Raw genomic sequence first — 17,697 nt, 5'->3', positions numbered from 1 at the left:
TCTCATCTCTAAATTATTTAAAAATATGATAAAAATAATAAATATTATATTTTTTATAAATAATAAAATAATATTTATATTTTTTACTTTATCTAAAATTTTGTGATAATATCTGAATAAATATTTAAAATTATATATAAAAATTTAGAAGGAAATTTAATTTTTAGATTTTTTTATTTTTTAAAAAAATTTAGTCATTTATAATAAAAAAATTTTAAAAATTTACTTGACATAAAATTATCAAATTTAAAAAATAAAAAAATTTATTTTTCTAATAATATTTACAACAAATTGCATCAAAATTTTATCTTTAAAGTTTATTTTTAGAATATATATTTAATATTTAATTTTTTGTTATATTTTTAAATTTTTTTAAAACTTATTTGTCGTTAACATTTTGAAGTTACTTTTCGGAGTAACGTAAATTTTTTAGTATTATCTTGATAATTTAGTCGTAGAAAAAAATAGAGAATACACAATTTAAATTTTTTTTAAATAAAATAAAAGTATCAAAAATTTAAAACTTGGAATTCCTTTTACATAGACGAAAAATACCCGATATCTAAATAATAGAAAATAAATTGAAATATATATATACTAATGATGAGATAGTTTAATAAAAAATTTATTAATTAATGGCCTAATTAATAAATAAAAAATTATAAAGTGTTTTAGATTGTAGATATGTTTTATTTCATTGTTTAATTAGTTTTGTTGGCATTTATATAGAAAATATATTAGTTTAAATAAAATAAATTTTATTTGATCACATAAAAAATCAAATAGATAGCTAAAAATTGGAAAAAAGTTTTAGCAAGGATCAAATAATTAATAACAATGAATTACAATTATTTCTTTAGTTATTCTATAATTAAGGTGTGTTATTTTAAAAGAAAAATTAACAAAAAAAAATGTCACTTTATTGTAACAAATTTGGTTAAATTTTTTGGTTATTAAGTTAAGTGGATAAACACATATGGTCTAAATAAAGATGAACCCAATTTTATTACTAGATCTTATCCATAGGAAAAATTGAACTCGGGCCATGGTTTCAATTTTTAACATGTCAATGACAATTTGGACCGACTCAAACCAACCCACAATGTCCTTACTCGAATGGGACGCTCTCTCTTTCTTTTTATTTGTTGACCGGTTTTTTTAAAGTACAAATAGGGATGGCAAAACTTCTTAAGACGCGGAGATTCTTGCGGAGACTGCTTCGAATAGGAATTTAACTGTGAAAATTTTTTTTGCAGAGATTGAGATGGGGAATAAAATTTTTTCGAGGCAGGTGCAAGGACCCAAGCGGGAATCTCTGCCCTGTCCCTGCTAATCTCCGAAATCCAAAACATATATATATACACAAAACTCTTAATCCTCAGTTGCATAACCTTTCTTCAATTCAGAGATCCCTAATGTTGTCCATACTCCATACTCTATCCAACCTCTCTGCAGTCACCCCCTCGCCACTCTCCCTTCTCACCGCATCGTCACACCTCACCGTGCCATCACCCTCATCGCGTCATGCTCTCTATTTGCGGCATTCCTTTCCGTAACTCTGTCGTTGTGTCCGTTCTCCCTTCTATTGCCGCGTTTCCCACCTCGTCCATTGCTCTGTCCTCTGGCTCGCCGTTACGTCTCCCCACTACGTCATTTCAAAAGAAGTTGTCATCCTGTCGTTTAGACTTTTTATATAAAATCTTGTTGTTTTTTGTATAAGATGGATACTTGCAGCTCTATTCATATGAAAATTAATAATTAGTTAGAACTATCAGATAGATGGGGAATAGGATCCCCACGGGGAATAGGGATGGGAGCAATATTCCCCCACAGTGGAAAACGGGGATGGGGACAGGGAGTAAATATGAGGGGCGGAAATGGAGAGCAGGGAGATATCCCCCGCCCCGCCCTGTCCCGTTGACATCCCTAAGCACAAATTTAAATTTAGGGGTGAACGCGGATTGGATATGACCAAAATCTTGATCCGATCCGCATTAAAATTATCGGATCGAATCCAGTATTCACGTATTTTTTCATGCGGATCAAATCAGATATCGGATATATCTACATAATATAACAATACTTTGAAAAGCTTTTTTTTATTACAAAATTGTCAATAAAATTCATCTTTTTCACCCTTTTAAATAAGTTTACTATGAAAATATGATTAAACATACATTTTTAAATAATAAAATAATACAACATGTATGATATTGATTAATTGAAATAAAATATAAAAGAATATTTATTTATTTATTTTTTGTAGATCTACGGATATGCGGATCCGATAGCCTTGCAGATCGGATTAATATCCGAAATTTTCATATTGAATTCAGATAAACACTTCGGATTTGCAGATAGGGATCCGCTCCATGAACACTCCTAAATTAATAATAATATCAAAACTAATCTTAGAAAGAGATGATTATATTATGATCAAGGTTTTAAAAATTGGACCGATCATTAAACCGTTTTAGTTACTAGTTTATTAGTTCAACCAGTTCAATCAAAAAAATTATTTTATAATAAAATTATAAATAAAATATAAGTAAATATGTTAAAACATAATTATAGTCTAATATAAATATTAAAATGTCATCCATATTTAAAATATTATATCAACTAAAGTCTTATAATCTTAGCAAATACAAATTCAAAAGTCAAATAAAAAAAATCCAAAGATTAACAAGTATTAATAAGGTTTCAGCATAATTTTCATAAAGATTAATAAATTTTTCTAAAGATTAACAATGAGCAATAATAATCAGCATAATTTTAACAAAAATTAATAATATTTTTTAAAGATTAACAATGAGCATGATTTTAGCATATTTTTAACAAAGATTAATAATTTTTTTCAAAAATTAATCATGAACATTAGTAAAGAGCATCATTTCAGTATAATAACAAAAATTAATAAAATTTTTCAAAGATTAACAATAACTAGTAGTAATGAGCATAATTTTAGCTAAATTATTTTCAGCATAGCATAAAACAGTAACAATGGATAGAGCTAATCATTAAACAATTTAATCTAAATAGCACTATTAGCAGCAGAATCCTAAATCAAATAACAAAGAGCCAATAATGAAAAATAAAATATAAACAAAAATATCAATCTGAATAGCACTAGCAAAATTGTAAACCTTCATTTTGACTTCTGAGCAGAGAGGTAGAAGTGCGCCGGAGACGGAAGCCAGGCGACGAGCATGACGATGGTGGGTTGGAAGAAGTTGTGGCTGACAAACGAAGAACAGAATCCAACACGCCGAGCTCGAGGAAGAAGCTGCGATTGGTGGATTGAAAACTTCGAACACTACGACCAGACGAAGACGATGGTGTCTGAGCGTGACACTTTGAAGTTTAAACTGAAGAAAAGGGAATTAAGTCCCACTTTGGTCCTTGACATTGACGAGTTGCACTAATTTAGTCTTCAAGATCCCAATTGCACTAAGTTAGTCCTCTAGATTGGAAAAAATGCACCACGTTAGTCTTTTCCCCTTTTTCCATCACCGGAGCACTGACGTCATCAGTCTTGCCACGCTGGACACAGTAACGGTTAGATGACATGACATAAAATTTGATTAGCTCCAATTTGGTCTTTGTCCACTTTTATAACCTAAATTGCTTCCTTTACTTATTCCTCTTGTTCTTCCCATTTTTTTCTGGTTCTTCGTCTCCTTACTCGTTGTGCACCCTTCTGGTTTTAGGATCATGATTGCAAGTGGGAGTCAGAGTTCTATGCGGTCTAACACAAGGATTCTCAGTCAAAGTAGAGCATTGAGTGTTTCACAATGGTGTGGGTGTGGCTGTCGTCCTGTTCTTCGATGATCCACAACAGAGACTAATGCTAACAAGCCATTCATTGAATGTCCTAACTACAATGTCAATGGAAAGAGGTGGTGTGGTTTATTTGTCTGGGCTAACATTGGAGAAGAAGATGCCGGTGGAAAGGTAACTTCTACCGAGAATGTTGACCAAGTGAAGGTGAATTTGGCTTGGATAATCAAGAAGTTAGAAGCTGAAGTTAGAACCCAAAAAAGTACATGTTATTGTTGGTTCTATTTATAATGTTTATTGTTGGTTTCATGTTGGTATTTAAAGTTTGAGCATGATTTTGTTTAATGTGTTTAGGGTTAATGTGTCGTAGAAGAAAGAAAAAGTGTCATTGTCAAATGTTCAAGTTGTTAGTCCTGTTATAAACATAAAATAAGTATTTTTTTTGTCATCCAACAAAATTATTGAAAAATATTGCAAAAAAAAATCTACAATAGCATAATTAAATGTATAATAATAATAATAATAATAATAAGAAGAAGAAGAAGTATCGTTTTTGTCCTTAACGTTTGGGGTAACTCCTATTTGTGTCCCTAACGTTTAAATCGTCCTATTTGTATCCCTAACGTTTATAAAAGTGATTCAATGTTATCCTACTACCAATTATACTAACAAATCAGATTATATTTTTCAATTATTCTCATTTGGATGTATTCATTCTCAATTAGGTCTCACTTGAATGTGTTCGATTTTAATATTATACCCACTATTTGTATTTAGATTTAATTATGTCCATAGAAAAGTGAATTATATAGGAATTAGTTTCAACTTTTAACGAGTTATTTTTCGGAGTGGATCATCGATTCTATCTCAGACATTTGTATTCTAACTTCAAGAAGAGATTTTTAAAACTCAAACAAAAGTGCTCATGATGTGTAATTGACGGCAGAATAACATTGAATCACTTTTACAAACGTTAGGGATACAAATAGAATGATTTAAACGTTTGGGACACAAATAAGATTTACCCCAAACGTTGGGGACAAAAACGATACTTTACTCTAATAATAATAATAATAATAATAGTAATAATAATAATAATAATAATAATAATAATAATAATAATAATAATAATAATAATAATAATATATTACCATATCAACGAGTTTCAAGAAAAGTAACAATGAGTTTTAACAATGAGTTTTAAAATAAACCAATAGTAAGGATAGAGACTGCCATCATATCATATAATGTATTCAAATAGATAAATGGTCTACTTTCGTAAACTTAAGCCACAAAATAAAAATATCATTCACAAAAAAAATTCATAGTATCATTCAAAATGATCTACTGCCATCAACTACATCTTCATTTCTTTTTTTTCGGTGGCTTGAAGTCGGGCGTTGAGATAAATTTCAAGAAGCTGCAGTCTGGAAGCTGTGGTTGAGCTTGTTTCTTATAGTGGATCCATAGTGACCAATCCTGATGGTGGTGAGGACCTCCTTCTGGTCTACAATTTGGATGGCCTCGTAGGTAGAGCCTATTTCATTTAAATAGTATATAAATTTAGGCTAATTGTGCACAATAATTTTACATGTGGTTTGTTAAACTAAATGTAACTACCTCTTGAGACTATTGTGCATCTGAGTAGTTTGGTTGAGCAGGTGCATCTGGAGGAGCTCGAGCAGGAACATCAACAGCTTCTGGTGCAACAGAATTTAGATCAATAGTTGATCCTGGTGTTGTATTTCCTTGTGCATTGGGTTTTGTCTTAACAACAGCGATAGCTGCAGCTGCAACATCAACTGCTCTCTTCTTTGGGCAATCCCTCTTTGTGTGCCCCTTCTATAGACAGTATCTGCAAGTGAAGGATTTAAGTCGTCTCTTTAGGACCTCGATAAGCTTAGATTTCTTGCTTCCTCCATTGCTCTCATCTGCATCCTTTTTCCTTTTCTTTGTGAGTGATCCAATCTTTTTCTTGGTCTTTGGTGCTTGTGGCCTATTGTGCTCAGATTTCTCCCAAAAAATTTGTCCAGGCAAAATTTTTTTGTAATGGATATAAGTGTCTTTATATGAGTCCATAGTGAACCACTTATGACAAAAATCTTCAGGTCTCTTATTCACTCTTGCAAGAGCCGTACAAGCATGCACACAAGGCATTTATAAAGAAAATAACAAACAAATGTATCATTAAAGTATTAATTATTCGCAAAAAAGAGAGGATATAAATGCTAGTAAATTACCTGTTAACATCCAAAACTGACATGTGCACAGCCGCTTGCTCAAATCCGCTACCATGTTTGTTGGATATCCATGCACTTCAAACTTTTCATACTCATCATCTTCAGCTCAGGTTGGCATCCAATTTTCAGACTCCTTTCTGATCTTGTCCAATCTACTTTGAAGCATTAATGGTAGCTTCCCTACATGGTTGGCAAGCTTAACCTTATTTTTAGCTATCGTTCTCATCACAAACATTCTTACCTCCTCAAGTAGAGTGATAATTGGCTTGGCCCTTACTTCTTTAATTCTTGCATTAAAGACTTCACATGCATTATTGCAGATGTTATCAAGCTTTGGGCTATGACTAAATGCTGACTTTGTCCATAATTCTCTAGGCCACTTGTTAAAGTAATTCCAGGCATCTTCATTAATTTTCTTAATCTTCTTCATGTTATCAGAGAACTCTTGATATGTGGTTGATCTTGCGCATTCCCAGAGTAACTCCCTCAGTTCTAAATCTTTTCACTACTTGTTAAAGTTTTTTCATAGGTTCCACATGCAGAATCTATGGTGGACATGCGACATGACCTCCTGGACAGCAGAAATCAGGCCCTGCATGCGAACACAACAATTAAGTAACTTTTGTTATGATACAAAATAGTCCTTGAGATACAATAAATGAGCCCGTAATGGTCCCTAACATTTGTTTAATGAACCTGAAATGGTCCCCTACCTTTAAATCGTCTCCTATTTTTGTCTATGTATTAGACTACTCACATGGAATAATAACAATCTCCGTGTAAAATATTTCATTCAGAAAGTAAATCCTTTTCAGACTAACACGTAACAAATAACTGAACAGCATTATTAACTAGCAATTATTAACCTGAAATCCTACAACTAAACAGCAAGCTCAAATACACTACTTATAATCCAGCTTCCAATTGAAAAATAAATAACAATAACAAATAATCAATTTCATATAACTTTAATTCATTTTTAATTAGTGTCATGTATTTTTGCCTCTCGTAAAGAAATTCTAAATTCAAAGAACTCTGAAAACATTAAAAAATATGAATTATGAAATCATTTTAGAATAATAAAATGTACTATGAAAGGAAAAAAAAGATGATTAATGAATATACTTTTTACATGTCCCTCATAAAGCACTATTTGTTTTCTTTATAGTCTCCGAAATCCTCATGAAGTAGCTCCAAAAACTATTTCCAATTATCCGTGTTCTTCACATCTACAATTGCCCAAGCTATAATATATATGTGATTATTTGCGTCCTGACCCACGGGTGATAAAATCTGGTCTCCAATTTGTGTTTTAAAGAATATCCCGTCTAATCCAATCAATCGTCTACACCCTGTCTTAAACCCATTCTTGCAGCCACTAAGACAAACAGACATCTTCTGAAAAATCACCTCTCCATCTAGTTGTAGGATAGTGTCAATTCTCACTGTTGATCCCCGATTACACTTTAAGAGTGTTTCACCGTAGTCCCTCACCATTATATATTGAGCCTTCTCATCTTGATATACCACAGCTCTAGCATATGCCAAGGCTCTAGAAATAGAACTTCTATTTAACACCAGGTCACACTTAGACTTAAAGTACACAACTGCCTCACATTGTCTAAAGTTAGGATACTTCCTAACCTTCTTCACTAACTTGCTGGTCAACCAATTCCTATTTGCAGCTCGGTTGGTGGCTTCTCTAGAACACGTGTGGTCGTTATTGAATGTTTTAGTTTGCCAACATGTTTTCTCATGATCCCGTGAGGTATAAACCACCCAATTGCACTCCTCAATCTTGCACACAGCCCTATATCTCATAGTATTATTCTTAATAAATTGAATCCATCTACCTTCTTGAATTGTAAACTCCTTCACTACCTCTCTGAACTTATACTTTGTATTAAACTTTATTCCCACCTCAAGTTTTAAATCACTAAACCGAATACCATCTCTAAATACTAGGAAAACATCATCAGGCTCTTCTTCTGAAAATTCATCTTCTAAAGGGGAGAATCTTCATCTCCTCGGAGTGCCAAGAGTTGGCCTCATCAGATTTTGTTACTGGGTCCAAAGCATTGTCCAGATCTTCATCTCCTATGACAGGGACTTGTAAGAAACTTAAGTCCACCTCACATTCCTTATCATCCACCACTAATGCATCATCATCATTAATTAACTTCCTTTTAGACTTTGCAAAAGTCTCTGCAGGTGCATGCCTCTTAATGTCTCTTCTCTTGGCTTTATAATTTTTCCCACTATGTCACCACCACTTGAGCTATCATCTCTCCCAAGTTCATATGAACTGTCCTCTATGGTGTGTTCATTTTCAGAAGAAGGCAATATCAGAACTTATTTTTTCTTGTGTGGTTGTTGGACTTACCTCACTCTTGAAACAGACCTTGTGCAATAGGCTTTAGTATTGGATTTGGACTTTCAATTTATTTTAGGTTTGGACACACACTTTGAGTTGGCTTGGGCTTGGAAGAAGATGTAGTATTAGGTTTTGGCTTTGAGTTGGCCTTTGACTTAGGTTTAGCTTTTGGGATAATTGGAAGAGTCTTGCTAATAGGCTTTGCAGTAGTAGCTTGGTTAGGATTAGAGTTGGATGTGGTAGTGGGTTCATTGTTGTGGGATATTGGGTTATTAGTACCAAGATTTATTGGTTCTGTGTTGTTGGGTGGTGAGGTATTATCAACAAAGGCAGTGAGCTTATTAGCACTAAGATTTGTTGGTTCATAGTTGTTGGAGAATTGAGTCTTATCAGCAGAGGCAGTGGATTTATTAGCTTGGTTTGGGATCTTGTTTGGTAGGGGTTCATTGCCGGGTTCATCACCAACCACTCTGAGCTCATCATGGTTATCATCAACATAAACAATAATCTCCTTCCCCTCAACAATTTATGGTGATGACACTGCATGCTCAAAGTAAACATCAACATTATTTTCAGCCATGAAACACATCTCTCTTAATTTATCATCAGAATTCAGAACTCTTAAACCGCTGTCTAAACCCCTCCTAGGAATATGCAACCAACATTCTTCTATCTTATCATATCCGAGTTCCTTATAATAATTTCTCACCCAAAATACATCTAAAGTATCTACATCAATGTCACCAACAAATGCATTCTTATCAAGCAAATAAATAGTTATCCATTTTTCATCTTTCTAACACTTTTTTTTCTCATGGTGAAACATAATATCTAACTGCACATCCATCTGCATGGTTCAAAAGAATTTATTTTCAACACCAGATACACACGCTGATCACTTTAAGATAGTTTTCATCAATAACATTCATAGATGGCACAAAAAAATATCAAAATAAAACACAATTATCAATCATGAGAAGATACTCGTTGTTCTACCATCGGAACAGAGCATAAAAAAAAATTCCTAAACACAGTCACCCAAAACATCAAAATAAAACCCTAGCATAGAATCCACTTCAAGGTTGTGGACTGACAATATACAAAACAATCAACCATGATCAACAAACATCAAAGCATTCCATAAAATTTGAAAAAATAAAATTTTACTCCTTCTCACTAACTTCGTTGACGAAACAGAAGATCCTTGCAGTGGAAAACGAACTCTCCAGACAAGTGTATAGTGTACATCATGTTCAAATGGCCTCTAGAAATCCTATTACAGCTACCAGTTTATAACTTATGTCATTTATGGAAGAGAGATTTTTTTTTTCTGCATCACTCATGGAGAAGTTGAAGACGAAGAGAAGAGACAAAAGAGGGGTGATGATGTTTTATTTCTCAACACACACAAACGATGTTGTTCAAAGGGGTGTTTAGCGCCAAATTACAAACGATGTTGTTTCTTTGTGTCCAGCGTGGCAAGAATTGACCACGTCATTAACAGCGATAGTGCTCCAGTGACGGAAAAAGGGGGAAGGACTAATGTGGTGCATTTTTTTCAATCTGGAGGACTAATTTAGTGCAATTGGGATCTCAAGGATTAAATCAGTGTAACTTGCCAATCTTAAGGACTAAAGTGGGGTTTAACTCGAAAAAAAGGAGAAGATAGGATAACTGGGTAGGGCTTCAAGTGTTTTTTTTTCCCATTAAAATTCAAAACGGCACAATTTAAGTAAAATCGGTTAGGTCTTAGTTTGGTCTAATCGAATGATTCAGTGATCCATACATAAATTTTAGATTTATGGTTTTTTTTAAAGCCGAATTATAAAGATGTTCGGTTTGCGATTGGACCGATCTGACAGGTTGATTCAATCCAATTTTTTAAAACCATGATTATGACTTAGATAGTATTTATAATAATATAAGTCTTTATAATTCTTATAAACTTAAGAGCTTTTTTTTTTATACATTTTAAGAGTATATATATTTGTAAGGAATTATATTATATTCCCACTTTTATATACATATTTAAATATTAAACTTTTAATATTAAAAATTATAAAAATATAAAGTTTTAAATTAAAATGTAATAATTAAAACTCAATTAGTTTTAAATGAAATAAAAAAGATTACAATTTTTTAAACAATATCAATCAATTGAATAAAATGAGATATAAAAATTTAAAAAATAAAATAGAGAAGGAGAGAGTAAGCGAAAGGTTTATGTTCGGAAGCGCTGGTCCTCACGGGGAGTGGCTGAACCCTCTTCCAATTTCATCCAAGACTTTCTTCTTCTTCGTCTTCTCCTCTCTTGCGATCGAAACCAAAACCCTATCACAATCCAAATCGGAGCTTCTCTAATTTTCTGGAACCTTATACGCGCCATTTCTCCCAAATCCCCGCTCTCCTCATGGATTCCTTCCAGCAATCCCACGGCTACATCAGGCCTCCCCACCCGCCTGATCCCCACCACCACTTCCACCAGATGCCTCCGCCGCCGCTTCCGCCGCTTCCGCCGCGTCAGCCTGCACCTCCTCAAGCACCATGGTACTCCTCTCAATTCCAGTACCACCACCCTTCTCAGACCCCCTCCCCTCCGCCGCAGTGGCCTCAGCCTCCGCAGCCGCAACACGCCGAGCATTATCCGCCGGCGGCATCGTATCCTCCACCTCCTCCTTCGTCGAACCCTTACCCTTACCATCCCAGCCAGTTCCATGCTCCTCCGCCTCCACCTCCTCCCCTTCCCCACGCTCGTTCTCACGCTCCTCCTCCTCCTCCTCCTCAGTTCACCCCTCACTCCCACGTTTCTCAGCAGCCCTATCATCAGGTGAAAATTCTACCTTATTTTTCCCTCTCTCAGTATTGGTGTTTTGTTTCTTCTTGGTTGTTGGCTAGGGCTTATTTCTTCTTTGATTATTCTGAAGTTTGATTAGTTGATAGCTGGTTCTACACTTTCTTTTGTTTTAATTCATTCATTTTTTAATTTCTTACTTTTTGTAGGAATGGAGCAACCCAAGCTGGCCTGCCAACCAAGGTTATCCTGGTTAGTTAGTTGTTGTACTTTTTATTGGAGGATCAATTTTTTTTTGAAAAAGAGTTTATATATTGTTTGTTTAAATCTTCAGTGGAAAAGTAGGGATCTGAAACGTTTTTGAATTGAGAGGCAAGCATTTGCATGCAATGTTGTGCCGGTTTTTGTGTGTTGTTACTAGATATTTCAGCATCTTGTGGCCTTAATTTTGTTTGTAACCATAAGACTACGGCGAGTTTTGAGTTGGCACTGAATTTTGCGCTAGATGAGAACAGATGTCTTGATCAAAATTTCGTCTATAGTTTGTAACCAACAATAACTGACTTGCATTTAGTCATTTAAATGATAACAATGTAGCATCTCTCTTTTATTTTCCCTCGACTCATGTGTGCCATTGCATGCCACCATTTTGCCTTTTGGAAACTTGCTTTCCTTTTCTTTCTTTCTCTCTCTCCCCCTCCTATTTTGAATTTCTAATTTGTATATCTTTGCTTTAATAATAATAATTATGCAATAATAGCCCAAAATAATGAAGAAGATTGGGCTGCTAAGGCCAGAGCATGGGCTGCTAAGTCTACTATGGAAAGTCAGCATCCACAGCCACACTTTTCACCTGCTGGAAGAGTGCAAGAGCAAAACCATTATCATGACCAGTATCAGCAATCTGCTGACTCACGTTATACTGACGTTCAAAACCAGTCCCATCCATCATCAACCTATCAGCAATTTTCCTACTTGGATGCATCTGCACAACGGCTCTCAGGACATTCCCAGGATGCTGCATCTATCAGTTTGGAGACCTCATATACTTCAGATGGACATTCATATGGTGCTAGAGATGGAACCAACACTGGAGATCCAACAGTTCCATTTGAACAGGGAAACTTGCCTACAAATCCATCAGTTCATCAGCAGGAGGTACCTTCTAGTTATAGTTCTGTTACAGGTAATTATTTATTTAGCATGTTGAAATTGCCAGTGAAGCTTTGTTTCACATACTGTGGAAATGGCTTGTAGATGATTATCTAACATTTCCCTATACTGAAGTACATGTGATGTGAACCTGTTACATTTTGCTTCAAAGAAAGATCCTTTTCAACCCCATCCTTCCTAACTTTTAAAGTGAGATATGTGATCAGCCTATTGCAAGTATTTTGTTATAGACAACTAATATGAGTTTATAAGTTTCTTTTAAATAGAAAAAGAAATATCAATAATTATAAGAATAAATACAAGAGAGGATAAGGTACACGTAGAAACCCAATTCCAAAATAAGCCACTAATACCGAAAGTTTAGAAAAGGGTAAAAATGCCTGCAGGAAAATTCAAAACCATCAGAATCCGAAGAGATGACCAAAAAGAAAACTATCAAAACTGCTTCAAGACTCTCCTTGGAAACTGTCTCCATCGTGAAACAACTTGAATCCTATTTGTAAACTATATTTGCTTGACTCATATAGCTGAACTCACATAGTGTGAAAAGCGCTGTTGTTGCCATTGTTGTAACCTGAATATTAATATACAGGTAAGGAGGCTGCTGAGCATATTCAACAATCATACACAATGTTCCCACCACCGGTTTCCTCATCACAAGAACAACAGCATGTGCAACCTCCTCTCCAAGCAACCTTTGCACCTGGCAGCAATTCAGTGGACCCTGCTATCAGTCTTGCTGATCAACCGTTAGACTTTGCACCTAGGTTTAGTCATGATAGTGACCTGCAAATGCAGTCGACTTATAGTCATCATGATTCGGGTACTTCTATGAACAATTGGGCTGCTCCAGTGGCCCCTGCCGGTGGTTATGCACCAATACCTGCAATTCTTGCCTCTGGGCCACAGGTCTTAATTTTGTCACCATTTTTGCTACTTACATAGATACATATATGTATTCATATGAATGTACATAGCCTGACACTCGGGTAATTTTAACAGCATGATCCTTCTATTTCTGGTCCTGGTCATGTGGCACCACCATTTGGAAGGTTTCCAGGACCTGGACTACCTCCAGCAATTCCCCCAACTAGTGCACCCTTTGCTCTTAGCACAGGAGCTGCAGTTCACCCTACTGCAGCTTTCTCTGCTGATCCATATGGTGTTCCAGAACGTCCGAAGAAGGTAACTATATTGCCTAGGTTACTGCTTGGACAATATATGCATCATCAAACCTCATTTTGTTGTTATTTTTCAGGCTTCAGTCCCTAACTGGCTTAGAGAGGAAATAAAGAAAACAGTCATTGCTGCTCCTTCTGCAGAGCACCCAAAAGCGGAAACATCTATGGATGATGGCATTGGTAAAACGTATGCAAAGGGTGATGAGACAGATAGCAAGAGCATTGATTCCTCTAGATCAGATGAGGAAGAGGATGAAGAGGTTCCATTCTCTGCCAATTGCAGTTTGCTTCTACAGAATGATTCCCTTCATATTCTTTCTGTTTTGTTATTTACATGAACATTATTCTCATCAAATTTGATCTAATGTGTTCAATATGTAGGATCTTGCTGAAGCAGCTAGAACTGCAGCAATCAACCTAGAAATAAAGAGAGTTCTTACGGAAGTTCTTTTAAAGGTTAGTTTAATAAGCAAATTACTGTCATTTAAAATCTATCTAGGTAGCAGAATAGTAGTTTATGGTAGTTCTAATTGAATCTTCTTGTTAGGTTACTGATGAATTATTTGATGAAATTGCAACAAAAGTTCTTGATGAAGATGGTCTGACTGCTGAAGGTGATAGTGTGATGCGCTCTATTTTTCTCCTTTTAAATATATATCTATACAAATGATTATGTGCCAACTTCATGGTCTAGTAAATTTAATATGTAAATTTTAAATTTTTTGTATGCAGTGGGTCATAATGGTGCCACTTCAAACCATAAGCCATCAGCATCTCCACCATCATCAGTTCAAGTTCCTAAGGCATCTGCAAAGGTTCTAGTTCCAGTCAAAGCAAAGGAGTTTGAGAATGATGTTGCCATTGAAAAATCTAATTCCAGCTCTCCTGGAGATGTTTTAGGTCTTGGAAATTATGGTTCTGATGCTGATGATGGAGATGATGAAATTGAGAGTTCCAGTGTGCCAACTCCTTCAAAAGATGCTACTAATCGGTCAAGGCTCAAGAAAAGTTTGGAAGATACAAATAGTTTCCCTGTTAATAGCAGCTCTCAACTTGAAGAGCATGGAAGAAGTCAAACAAAATTAGAGGATAAGCCGGTCAAAACCGGCTCATTACAACCCAGAACTAGCAACGGGGCTGCTACTGATCAGTTTCAGGGTAATAAGGTGACCAGAGAATTGGATAATTCAAATTCTAAAGATAATAGGGGGACTGAAGCCTTGGAAAGAAGCCACAATGGATTTAATGGTTTTAGTTCTAAAGATTCTTCAGGGTTACCAAAATCTGAATTGCCTGGAAAGAATGCTGCCGTGGAGAAAGCAATAGATGATAATCCAGTTAGGGAAGGCAAAAGAAGATCAGAGAAAAATGATCGACATGATAGGAGTTCTGAAAAGGAGTCTGTTAAGGAGGTACATGTTAACAAGACTGGGACAGATGAAAAAAGTGATGAGATCCATAGAAGAAAGGATGAGAAACGTGGGAGAAAGGAAAAAAGAGATTACAACAGTGAGGCAAAAGAAAGAAAGGAGCTCAATTTACGGCATGGAGAGAAGGCAAAGGAATCAGAGAGGAAAAAGTCCTCTCATGATGTCAAGGATGATAAGAAGGAAGCAGACAAGCCCCATAGAAGTAGTGGCTTTGAAGATACTAGCCGGAGAAGGGAACATACAAAAGATAAGGGGGAACATAAATCTAGGCAAAAAGATGCAAGCAACCCTGATAAGCACAAAAGACGACGTTCATCTTCAGTAGGCAGTAGAGGCAGAACCAGCAGGGACCATGCTGTTAACCATTCTGGTGTTTCAAGCGGTGAAGGTTCAGATGGCTCAAAAAGGTTTAGAACAGATTCCATTGAAACCTTGTTTAGCTTGTTATCACATGTTGCCTCATTTCGTTTTTTGTATTGCAGGAAGCCACATTCAAGAAGACGGGACTTATCACCATCTCCAGTCAGGTCTAAGAGAAGGTATTATTTTATATTCACATTTAACTTGGGGAATGCTCTTTTACTTCTCTTCTCGCGCTTCTTTCTTTTTTGTTTTTTTTCTTGTGTTTCTTATAGAATCGTGGTGATTCGACAAACAGCTTTACTTAACTGATGATCTGTGCTAAAATTTGGTCTAAAGTAGTCTATTTGTTGTATTGCCATTCTTATACTTTCTGTGCATCTGTGTATGAGTTGCCATGAAACTATCCACTTTTGTGCATTTAATGATTTATCTCTGGGTCAGTTTTTTTACGACCTGCAGATTAACTTCATCCCTTAATTTTGTGATGAAGGATTCTGTTGACATCATAAAGACCAGAAAGTTGTATATTACCACCGTTCACTAATAATTGTCAGTTTAGCAAAATTGGAACATTCAACATTCACAAATCAGCATATTACCTTTACTTATGATTGTACTACTTATTTATGCACTGTTTATGGATTTCAACTTTGGTCACTTGCCAAGTTTCATGTGTAATAATTTATTTACTTCTATTGGTGATAAAATATTCTGGTTGTCTATATTTTTGTTATGGTATATATGTACATAGATAAATGTTTCTATCATTAGTATGCATCTGCTGGGAAACTTATGAGATTACATTTACTGGTTCTGAAATTGATGTTATAATTTGTTGTGTACCATAGGCTAGTCATTTTATTCGTTCGATCAAATTTAGGCTTGACATTTGTGTTGAGTTTTAAGATTCTGAAGCTCATACTTAACATTCAGTTGGTTTATTGTTTAGTAAATATAATCTTTTTTGTATTTATGGATTAGTGTAGTTTGCATGTTATTTCTATTTATCCGCCTATGATCACTGACAGAAATGCTAGAAAACCCTTAGTTTTATGTACAATGTAGCATTTATTTGCATGTGGTTATTAAGGACTTTATCCCCTGCATCTAATCAGGATAGAGAAGTATGTTGTTGGTAGATTTTTAGTTATTATTGAGGTTCTAAGATCTGGTAAACTTTTGATTGTATCTTCTAATTTTATTCATAAGTTACAGAAAAAAGATTTAATGGTTATAGGCTACTCCCAATGGGGTTGTGACACTACCAGGTTGAGTACATTTTTATGATAAACACATTCACTTTTAACTCACCAAGTCAGTACGGTGGTTTCATTTTTAGACAAGTTTCGCGGTCTCCTTATAGCAAGCGTTCTCAGCGCAGGCATTCTCCCTACTCTTCTCTTGATAATTCCAGGTTTGTTGGCATATAAGTTTTTCAAGATTAAGATTTTATGTTTTTGAGACAAAAACTTCCATCATCATATAAGAATAAATAACTCAGGTGAATTTGTCAAGCTTCTTCATGTTTACTTTACAATGCTGCTTTGTATATTTACTGTGTGCGCTTTTCATGCAGAGGAAGGAGGTCAAGATCCAGATCACCTGTTCGGCGGCAAAGATGAATGCCAGGGTGAAAAGATGATTGGCATTACATCTACAGGTTCCAAGCAAGAGAAACATAAATTTGAAGTGTTCAGAGCGAAGTTTGTGATGTTTGCTATTTGCAAGGACTCTTGATGAGGATATTTGGGAGAGGACACGTGTTGTCCCATTTTTGTAGGTTTGAACCCTGGTTTGTCACTGTTCTTTGAGAAGAGTAGTTAAACTGGGCTACATATGGATATGTGTTGTAATGTTTCTTCATGTAAAAAGGAAAAACAGGAAATCATAGCTGTGTCCTCAATTAGATTTCTGGTATGTATTTACTATTTAGCCCCCCTCCTCTCTCAATGTCTTAATTCTTACCTAAATATCCGATAGATTAGAATGTGTTCCGATGCTGCTCGATGTGGTGGCTGAAGCCTGAATCTTTCAGATAATTTATTCATTAATTTGATTTGCTCTTGATGTTAGTTTTCTTACTTTATATTCCTGCAAATTGTTATTCTAAGTATTTAGTGTCAAATTATTTTTATTCTATTTTATTTAATTGGTTTAAATTTTAAAATGACAGTGATGCTTTATTATGTTATTGAATTGAAATGTTTATTCTTGCAAGTGTTCTGTCATATAAAAATTAAAAAGTGAAATACGATTTGGGAGATACTATTTCTATATCAAAATTAGACTATATTTTTCTTTCAAATTAATAAGAAAAAAAGCATAATAATTAATAAGCTTTGCTTAGCATATGTTTGAAAAATGT

General features: G+C 34.9%; 2 protein-coding genes across 7 annotated transcripts; one reads left to right on the top strand and one right to left on the bottom strand.

Annotated features, from left to right (window-relative positions):
- Window positions 1–7,220: 7,220 nt before the first annotated feature.
- Window positions 7,221–7,841, bottom strand: LOC112735511 (uncharacterized). Its single transcript, XM_025785045.1, has one exon. It carries the CDS (start codon window positions 7,839–7,841, stop codon window positions 7,221–7,223), a length of 621 nt encoding a protein of 206 aa, XP_025640830.1.
- Window positions 7,842–10,567: 2,726 nt separating this feature from the next.
- LOC112735510 (uncharacterized) lies at window positions 10,568–17,404 on the top strand. 6 transcript variants are annotated; one of them, XM_072212702.1, is made up of 12 exons: window positions 10,568–11,221; window positions 11,395–11,428; window positions 11,946–12,371; window positions 12,951–13,267; window positions 13,361–13,543; window positions 13,617–13,799; window positions 13,921–13,995; window positions 14,087–14,153; window positions 14,272–15,376; window positions 15,452–15,508; window positions 16,672–16,746; window positions 16,909–17,404. In XM_072212702.1, exons 1-12 carry the CDS (start codon window positions 10,805–10,807, stop codon window positions 16,952–16,954), a joined length of 2,985 nt encoding a protein of 994 aa, XP_072068803.1. In that variant the 5' UTR covers window positions 10,568–10,804; the 3' UTR covers window positions 16,955–17,404. The 6 variants fall into 6 exon arrangements, 4 of the variants coding, with proteins under 4 accessions (XP_072068803.1, XP_029147591.1, XP_072068804.1 ...); XM_029291758.2 differs by having other exon boundaries at window positions 11,395–11,437; XR_011870032.1 differs by having other exon boundaries at window positions 15,452–16,746.
- Window positions 17,405–17,697: the final 293 nt, after the last annotated feature.

The sequence above is a fragment of the Arachis hypogaea genome, chromosome 13 (assembly GCF_003086295.3).
Source record: "Arachis hypogaea cultivar Tifrunner chromosome 13, arahy.Tifrunner.gnm2.J5K5, whole genome shotgun sequence".
Taxonomy (NCBI): Eukaryota; Viridiplantae; Streptophyta; class Magnoliopsida; order Fabales; family Fabaceae; genus Arachis; species Arachis hypogaea.
This window is presented reverse-complemented; position numbering and strand designations above follow the sequence as displayed.

Bases quoted from the DNA above. Each gene is read 5' to 3' on its own strand.
- LOC112735511 (XM_025785045.1), bottom strand. From the start codon at position 7,841: ATGAGATATAGGGCTGTGTGCAAGATTGAGGAGTGCAATTGGGTGGTT.
- LOC112735510 (XM_029291758.2), top strand. From the start codon at position 10,805: ATGGATTCCTTCCAGCAATCCCACGGCTACATCAGGCCTCCCCACCCG. The intron at 13,800-13,920 runs GTTCCATTCTCT...TTCAATATGTAG, and splicing joins ATGAGGAAGAGGATGAAGAG to GATCTTGCTGAAGCAGCTAG. The intron at 14,154-14,271 runs GTGATAGTGTGA...TTTTGTATGCAG, and splicing joins AGATGGTCTGACTGCTGAAG to TGGGTCATAATGGTGCCACT.